Below are 10000 nucleotides of genomic sequence, written 5' to 3'. Positions count from 1 at the left end.
TTGACAATGTGAAGAGTACTAAAGAAACTGCTTAAAACTCAACAGCATTGTCTGGATTTCTCAGTGACTTTATCCAGTCCTTTGTTCCACACTACTGACATGGACAAAGTGAACTCAATAAGATTATGGTGGTTTATTGCTGATCGAGATAAAAAAAAGGCTGAATTCCTTCTCGCTCCTTTAAGAGCTAATATTTCACAAAACTGCCGCAAATAATACCAGGTGGATCCATCTCCCTAAGGACAAAAAACGAAAATCAATGTTATTGGCCAGGAGATGCATATTAAAATGCTACAATCTACAATATCATAATAATATTATTCATAGACACAGGAAACTGCACATATCAGTTTTTATGGGGGCTGTGAAAATCAGTACAAAAATTCATTCTTATATTACACAACCAAGACAAAGAAAACATGATGAGCTAACCATATTAACATACTATAAACCACACATAAACTAATGACCCTCAGCTGTTTGCCTTGACATACATGTAGATTTGCAAATAATGACCAGTCAAGGGGGAAAGCAAAATACCATCTTCCAAGTTTTGACATAGATGTTGACACCAAGTGTGTTGCATTATTACAATAATGATAAATCATTATTATTTGGAGATTGTGGAACCTAGACTACAATTAAGTCGCTCGGTTGCCACTTTCAAGAAGTATTTCCCAGTCAATAATCCTAGGATTAACATGCAGGAAGCAGGGCCTGGAGATTGCACTTTTATTTAGCAAATTGTTCGTTTCCTCATATATGGATGTTCCATTAATTAACAGGCCAACAGTTTCCCAAACATGGGTGTATCAGTTGATTGCACAGGGTATTTTGGTGGGCAAGTATTTATGATTCTGTAATCAAGCCTCACTATGGCAATAAACAATGTTATTGATCACACTACTATGCAACTAGAACTTCTTCCGAGTGTAATCTCAGAGGCCAGTCTTGCAACCAATTTACCTTTTCACTGAAATGCCCTGAGACAGGGACAAGGAACTTAAATATTTACTATGTAGTCCTGGCCAGTACTTGTGTTCATTCCAACTTCACAAGTTGACAAGGTGTTTTCTTTTAGACAGCTGCCTTTATGGGGGCAGTCAGGAGGTTAAGTGGCTATTGCAGAGTGGCAGGACTCTAAAGTAACTGCTGCCTTGGTTCAAAGAGGAGGTTGACAACTTTCAAATAATGCTCTTAGATTATGTTACGTTTAATTAACGCATTGTAAATATGATTGATTGTAAAGGTGATTTCAGAAAACTCTGGCCAAATTATCTTGTTGACGAAAACTGTAGAGATTGCATGGACAATACCCTCGTGTGCAAACTTAACCAAACGTTGTGAACACTGCATGCTTCAAAAACAAATATGGAACACTCACCGTAACCTCCGTTAGTTTCTGCAGCGCACATTCCCAAACAATTTAACTGGGTTTGGATCTCATGGGCCAAAAATTCCACACAAATATGTTACACAGATCTGATGTGTCTCCTTAAATTAAATCACCATGATCTCACTTCCAAAATTCACACCGTCAAGAGTAATAAATTGACACAAGCAGAAGACGAGATCAAACGATCGAAATGCACACTTTGCGTTCATTTGCACGATTTGTACTCCCTATCTGGCGCATGCGCAGTTGTTTTTCAGCTCTGTCCACGTTAAGATCGTGACACGTTCCTTTGTTTTAACCGTGCGAAGGAAAACAATGGCCCCGCTGTTAATGAGGCGGGAAGTTTGCACGTAGCTATCCTGTTAAGAGCAAGTTCTTTTGTTCTATTGTGCGAGCGTGCCGTGTGCGTGCATTCACCTTATTCCACGAAATCCCGTGGAGGGTCACATTTTAGGTCAATTTAGATACCGATGTAGCTCGTTTTAGAATAAGTAACTACTGGTATATGCAAAATGAAACACTGGAAGGGCACAATTGTTGAGGAAATCGATTGAACTTGAAACCTCATCATCTTTTCCATAACGAATGTTAAGACATACTGTACACCCTGTACATTATAAACATAATGACATACAGCTGCTTCTAACATCAAAATTTAACAGGACCAGGAATAAATGTGAAAGAAACCCTGTTTTCAGTTTCAGGGGTCATGTAAATACCATTGTGAGCAATATAATTATTTGGGCTTACATCAGTAGATAATATTAAACAGAGCCCTTTTTGGATTAGCGGATTCAAGGAAAGTATGCCTCATTTTCTGATGATCGATGATGTCAAAGAAAAGAAAAAAATTAAGATTACTCCAACCAATTGTCGTACCTTTTAGGCATTAAAAAAGTGGTTTTGGTACCTCTTGGGGTGTTCAGCCTTAGAAGGTCCACAGCAAGAGCTTTAGCAGTACCTTTTAGGGTATTGAGCCGAAAAATTATGACAAGCAACACGTTTGACAATTAACTATTTTTTAATTTTGTGTAATCAAAACCCATAATTTGGTACATGTACCTCTAAGGGGCAGGAAAAAATTCACGCCATGCCCACAAGGCATGATTTTGGCACAGGTCTCTTAAGGGTTCTTTTCAAAATTTCTAATGAGCACCCCCGTCCTTTTTATATGGGAGTCTCTCCCTTCCCTCCCCCTCCCACCCCCCTTCTGGGCCAATTGCACCTTTTTTTGTTTGAAATTCATACAAGTATGCAGCTCTGTTTTAATTTTTGCTGAGTTAAGAATATGCTTTCTCTCCTTTAGGATATCCTTAAATTTGAATATGATGAAGCTTTCCCAGTCAGGTTTGTGTGTGTGGCACCTACTGTAACTGCTGTCTTTAGGACATTAGCTCTTAGCAACTTCGCATTTTTCCACGCATGTCACACACATGTTATGCATCGCAATGACGTGACAGTGCGAATAGACAATCACTTTGATAACTCCGCCGTGATTTTACCCTCATGAATGCTCGGTGACACCCAATTTTATTTTCTGTAGATCACTTCCTTTCCTGATTTTGTCTATTTCAACAAAAAAAAAAAATGTATGTGAGAAGTTACAAGTATTTCGCCTTTTATGCTCTTGTACGACAGACGTTTTCCTTCTTAGACGAATATGTATTGTTTTTCAAGATCTGTTTCACCTCAGGAAAAGACATCAGCTGCAAAAGTTTATTTAAAAATATTAGTTATGTTGAATTGAGTTTACCTGATCTAAATTTCACTAATGTACCTTTTTTTATTGCTGGCAGTTGTAAGCTAAGATCGTCTTAAAATATATGACGCAAGCTTCTAAAAATGCACCTTATCTTGAAAACGAGCGTGGTGATCCCCCATTTTTTTGGCATTTTGGCAAAAGTAGATCATTTCCTTTCTGCATGGCAAGTTAAAAAAATGTGTATGTGGGAACCTTTTGGGTGCAAACGTCCTTAATCCCTTCCTTTCCACTCACCTGTACCTTGTAATATTGAAAGCCATACACAGCCAAAAGTGATCAAAATTACACCAAATGCCAGCCATTAATAGTATCCTAAACATTCATAAATTAAAGCTAACCTTAGGTCTAACTAGGCCTAAAGAAAAGTTTTTAGGCCTAAGGTTAGCTTTTATGACTGTTTAGGATGCTCTCTGTATTAGTAAAACAATGACCTGTGACCTGCAAAAGAAACCTGCTGAATGAATAATGAATGCAGCATCAGGGCTTGAGACTAACTTTTTAGCTCACTAGCCCAGTGGGTAGTGTCAGGTCTGATTTCACTATAGACAAATCTAAATTTGCACTGGCCAGTCTCGTTGTTGATTCCCTTTGATTTACAACCAATATAATATTAATTAATTAATATAAAAATAGTAGCCTCTTTTGCAATCTCTACATACCAGTTAGTCACCATGCTAATCAGCATGGGCCTATTTTTAACTGCAGTGCAATCAGATGAAATGAATTTAAGGTAGCCTGATTTTGAATATGAGCAATTTTAAAAGTGTTCTACTTAAGAATAATTATTATTTACTGACATAACAAAAATTACATAATTGTTTGAACTTCAGAGTTGAGATGATTGATCATGATTTTACAGTAGAGATTGTAGTAGAGATTGATTAGTGTTCATGAGTACTTGATTGGCCTCTTGGTTTTAATTTTAATGACTACAGTATTAACGAAACTAAATGTAAACTGGTTATTGTTCATGATAGCCTAGCAACTCTTATAGCCTTTTATGACATTGTTAGCTTGAATTCAAAGCTTTGTAGACGTTACAATTATGTTGTGTCATTATTTTAGATAGACCCAAAGACCCTGAAAGCTCGAAAACAAAGAAAGTATCCCAAAACCTTTAATTTGGCTGACCCTATAGGCCTTACTGTTGATGTACATGTAACATTTTTCTCTCACTGTTCTTTTCAGAGGTCTCTTCTTTGATTGTGAACTTGGAAATCTGCTTAAGGTACCAATTATTAATTTCAATTGGCACAAATAAAACTATCAATATTTTAATGATGGTTGTCCCATGGTGGACTTTTTCTTTTCTGTCTTAATTCAATGTGCATTATTTAATACTTCAACACTATTGTAAGACTTATGTAATAATTATAATTATTAAATAAATTTAAATTTTTAAATTGTTTTAGGTTGACACTTATGGTAACATTCTTGTGTGTGTCCATGGCTTTGAATTCTTGAATGGGTAAGAACTGTGATTGGCTTTTGTACTTATAATACTTAATTATAGTACATTCATTGAGACGTCTGTCAACCACATGCTCACAACAAAGATCAGCCAAATTAAAAGTGGATGACAGGAGTAATAGTACACACATGAGTATTATTCATTTGTTGTACAGTCGAACCTTGGTTATCCGGACTCGTCGGGACCTCAGTAAAAAGTCCGGATAATCGAGAGTCCGGATAATCGAAAATATGAATATTAATGAGGCAACAATGTAAACAAAAGAAATAAAGATAGCACATTTTTAATTACAAAAGTCTTCTTCTATGAACTGCCCCTATACTCATGTACACTGTTTATAAATGAAAACCTATTCTGTTATAAATGAAAACCTATTCGTCATTTGGCCTTGTTCTTGCGTACATCGGAGATCTGTTGCTTGCTGATGCCAAATTCAAGTGCTAAATTTGTTCCCTTTTCTCCTTTATCAAAACGTGAAATAATTATTTGTTTGTCCTTTATCGAGAGAACAGATCGCTTTCGCTTCGTAGACATGCTGTCGTTTGAGTCGTGACCGTTGCGTGCGTTTACATGACCCACGCTCATCGAACCATAGGCATCCCAAGCTCGCGTCACTACAGACAGCCGTTGAGAATTTAAACGCATTGTAAGACTTTGTATGGGAAATAAAATACAGTCAATTATGAAGCCTAAAAATTGCTCAATTTAACGTTTATTCAATAAAATGAATCAAAATGACTCACCTCTGGTGTATTCTTGTGCCTTTTGGAGTTCATTTCACAGTTTCGCGAAGTCCGTGTTTTCAATGTTCTATTGAAAACACGAACTTTGCGAAACTGTAATAATTATTGTAGTGACTTTTCCCTTTGATCTATACATGTAACCAGTGCGCTTCAATTACATACTGTACATGTAGTTTACATTAATGGCAATCACCGAGTCCTTTGATGGGATTGGAATTTCATGCATTAGCCAAAGAAATTGACCTGGTACCAAGTGAGTGGCTTCAAAGCTTGTAAGTGCATTGCATTGCACTGGCATACAGCTGTAGGTCATGACATGGGTTTGAATCCCATTGAAGCCACCAGATTTTTTCAGGTGTCTATAAAAGACAATGATTGCTTATAATAAATTGTCCAGATACAATGTAACTGCATGCGAAGATCACTTCCCTCTCCAATATTTTTTCTGCTCAGTAATTTCCCTCAACTTTCCTTCTCTTTATCTAAGAGCACTTTCCTCTTGTCAGGACTGGCTGGCCAAGGAACACTAGCTTGCATGATAATCCCTTGCATTCTTCCGGAGGAGTGATATATAATCCTTGAAGTGTGCTAATTAATTTGAAGGCATTGTAGAGTTTGTGTTTCCAAATACCTGGTCTGGCCGGTTTGTTCTGTCAAATGGAAAGTGCCCTAAGATAATTGGAAGAAAAAGAACACTAATTTAAAGTTTTCTGTTTGTTTTAATATCAAAAGCGTAAAGCGGCAAGACAACGATTTGTTCAATTACATTGTATCTCTTTGAAATCAACTGCTTTGGGAAAAATTTAGAAAGTTTCATTCAAGGGATTCCATCAAACCACATTTATTTATTTTTTCTGAAAACTATGTTATTCTGTGTGAATTAAGGCAGTGATGGGAGTGAATAGTAAGACAATTTTTTCCATTTTGCATTCAAAACAACTTTGTTTTAAAGGTTGTGAGATATAAATTTGTGTTGGGTCTGGCTGTCATGTACACATTCCTGGCGACAACTTTTTCGTGCACACCTCTGACAAGGCGTTTGTCAGTTCCCATTTAGGCTCTGGGCTACGGGTAAAAATACAGTTTGATTAATTCACTTACTCTACCGTTTGAAACTATTTATTAGGGCATTTAGTATACACATGGTAATACCTCATCTTTGCCAATACTACAAAATCACCTACATGTACATTTAGTTGGACAAAAACCACAATCAAGGCAAAGGCTAAAGCAACCAATTGCCTTGGTCAAATTAATTGCGGTAATTTGCCACAAGAAAACAATGGATGACATTATCTCACATAGCTCCTGAAGGAAAAGAATGAATATGTAAACTGTTTTTCACACTACTGGCGCAGCACAATGCACTGTCATGAAAGCTTGTTATGTTTGTCTCAGTTTGTGCTGATGATGTTTTATCATGCATAATATCCTAATTAATACCAGTAGTTTTTAAGTTTTTCGCTTTCATGATGAACAGTTCTCCCAAAGGCCTGTAAAAGGACATTTCTAAAAAAAAAACTGTTGGGATTTACCACCATTGCAGTGCTAGATTGCATGTATTTAGAATCAAAAGCACTTCAAATTTTGTATCCGGTCCAAATAGAAATGTTCAAGGGATAGTTGTTGAAAAGACCCAACCTTTAACTAAAACTGTATCAAGGCTATAAAAATATTATACCAGCGAAGAACCATTACCATTTGTAGGCAATTCATTGTCGCACATTACCATCATTTCTGATTCAAAATAAGGGGCAGCTATAAGTTCTTCAGCAGTTGAGCTTGAAATTTATTCCTCTGAATTAGTATGTCATACTAATTCAGAGGAATAAATTTCAAGCTCAACTGCTGAAGAACTCAGTAATCAAATGGTGACAAGTGAAATTAGGGAATAATTTCACATGCATTTGTCCAAAATCAAATAATAATTTCCCGAGCCTTAAGGTGAGGCAAATTATTTGATTTTGGACAAAACGCAAGGGAAATTGTTCCCTAGTTTCATGAGTAGACCATTATTTTGATTAGCTATTAATATCATGGGGGACAAATTACATTCATAAGATGCAGTGTTTTTGTTTTTGGCACTGTAGAAAAAGTTGCCATGTACCTGTAATATTGAAATTGTAAATTAATGCTGAAATCTCATGCCAAAATTAATAATAATAATAATACTTATTATTATTACAATTTATAAAGCGCCAATACTAATTATTGATATTTTTTTGTGGTTTTTCAGTGAATATTTACATGAATAAAAAAGTAAATATGTACTAAATAATAATCATATTAATAAATAATTAATTATAAAAAGCTAATCTAAATAAACACTTAATTCACTCTTAAATGTTTCAATGTTAGTTTGATTTCTAATGGTCAGTGGAAGATTGAACTGGCCAGACTGTCTTACTTGTCAATGGGGAACCCCCGGGAGTCAATGGGTTAAAGAAAGCCCTGTCTCCAAATGTGTTGTACTTGGTGTTTGGGATCTGTAGAAGGTTGTCCTGATTTCATAGGTTATTATAATAGCAACTAACAGCTTTCGGCTTTAAAAGAGACACCAAATATACAGGGGCCGTTCCATGCTGTACTTGATTGACTAGAAGCAGTATCTTGAACATAATACGATATTTCACCAGTAACCAGTGCAAATCTTTCAGCATAATTGGAGTGATGTGGCTGTATTTAGGAACCAGACATACAACACGAGCTGCTGCATTCAGTACGCACTGTAGTCGTTGAATCTGATAATGAGGTACATACCGAACAATAAGGAATTACAGTAATCTAAATGACAAGTGACCAGAGCATGGACCAACATTTTAGTTGCGTCTGGTGATAGATATTTCCTGATCTGTTTGATGTTGTATAGACCAAAGAAAGCTTTCTTTCAGACTTTGCTAATATGCTCATGCATTCATAGACACGTGACGGCAAAACCATACTCTGAGATTGCGTACACTTTCAGTTGGCTTGATAGCCTCACAGACTTTAATGCCCTCAGTATTGATCTTCGATACTGGTGACGCGATCCTACTAGAAATACCTCACTCTTTGAGTCATTTGTGAGGAGTCGATAGGACACTAGCCACAAACACACTTCAGAGATGCTTATCCATGGCTTCCAGGATGTTGTTTTGGACTTTCAGCAGGGCCGTTTCTGTAGAATGGAATTTGCAATAGGAAGACTGCTTTTCTGGAAGTAGGCCATTTGAGCTACAGTGATGGACAATTTGAGCAATTACAGCTTTTTTTTGACAGTTTTAGCAATAAAAGGTAAATTACTAACAGGTCTGTAGTTTTTAAACTGAGGATCAAGACCCTGTTTCTTTAGCAATGGCCTTACCAGGGCATTTTTCCAGCAATCAGGAACAATACCATATCTTAGAGATACCTGCAACCTTGTCATTTGCGTAATGACGGTAGCGTTGTAAGACGTCACAGCATTGTTTTAAACTTAAACTTAAAACTTAAAACTTTAATATTAAATACTCTCAAAAAAGGTTTTTCAGTACCTATTTACAGATGTAAATGCAAACTATATCTAACAAGCTAATATCGTCAAATGCTAACTGTCATGCAATCATTCATTCATTACAAGTATCAGGGCTTTCTTAAAGGCCTTTACAGTAGTAGCGTTTCTAAGGTCTTCGTCTAACGTGTTCCACAGGGATACACATGTACAAATGTAGGGGTAGCCATGTAGGTAAGGGATCCAGTAGACATGAAGCGCTAGAGGAAGACATGATGATACCACAAACCTCTTCCTCTAATGAATTCAAGAAAGTCACTAGTTTATTTCGAGAAGTAGACAATTCGTTTTGCGGAGCTGTAATGGTCATTCGTTTTGGTGATTGAGGAGTAATTTGTCACTCATATTTTTATACAGGAAATTCACCACCTGATGACGGAATTCCACGTTAAATTTCAAATGAAAAACCGGTATCACCCAAATTGCAAAGCGATGCTTCTCAGCCAAAACAAGACATGGAAAAGTTTCTTCCTCACTTCTGCCAGGTTTTTGCTTTGTAAACAGAAAAAACCTGCCTTGAACAAGCAGTTGCTTCCAACTTTTGCATCTGTTTCTATCATGTAAGGAAATGTGTTGCTATGTTGCAATATCGGTCAGCCTCGTTCTATGAAGTCATCGTTCCACACTGAATGCCTCGTCTTGATAGCCAATCACATGGTGAGAATTCCCCTAGGTATGCGATTCTAACTTAAATTAGTGCTTCAACGATCATAGGATAGTTTTAGGCCAGGTTGAGTTCAAGCCTCTGTCAGTTTGGCGAGTTGAAAAGTAAATAAACTTAGTTGCTTCCTTCAGCTGCAAAGAAATAGCACATGAACCTTACATAATTATGTTGTTCGATGCGAACCATTAAACAAGTTTGTAAAAGATGTAGAGCCACCAAGCTTGAACGGCTGACAATGTTAGCTTTAAGTGGGATGCCATAGGTAGACGACATCAATAGTCGAGTTGAGTTTTTTTCCTTCTTCGTAGTCACAAATGTGCACGTTCCAGGGCTAGTCCCCCAGAATATTGTATAGGAAATAAAAAAACATGAAAATAATGTTAGAAAAAAGACCTTGAGCAACCAAATATAAAAAAAGAAATCAAATACAAGTTA

The 10000-nt window shown here is 36.6% G+C and overlaps 1 protein-coding gene across 3 annotated transcripts in view; it reads left to right on the top strand.

Annotated features, from left to right (window-relative positions):
- The window catches only part of LOC138043270 (cytosolic purine 5'-nucleotidase-like), a 173089-nt gene that overhangs the window by 66420 nt on the left and 96669 nt on the right, over positions 1-10000 (top strand). For all 3 annotated transcript variants that reach the window (XM_068889462.1, XM_068889463.1, XM_068889464.1), the window contains 3 exons: positions 2703-2743; positions 4347-4386; positions 4571-4626. In XM_068889462.1, the coding sequence (XP_068745563.1) occupies positions 2703-2743; positions 4347-4386; positions 4571-4626 (137 nt within the window). The remainder of the gene's footprint in view (positions 1-2702; positions 2744-4346; positions 4387-4570; positions 4627-10000) is intronic.

Source organism: Montipora capricornis, chromosome 3 (assembly GCF_036669925.1).
Source record: "Montipora capricornis isolate CH-2021 chromosome 3, ASM3666992v2, whole genome shotgun sequence".
NCBI lineage: Eukaryota > Metazoa > Cnidaria > Anthozoa > Scleractinia > Acroporidae > Montipora > Montipora capricornis.
This window is presented reverse-complemented; position numbering and strand designations above follow the sequence as displayed.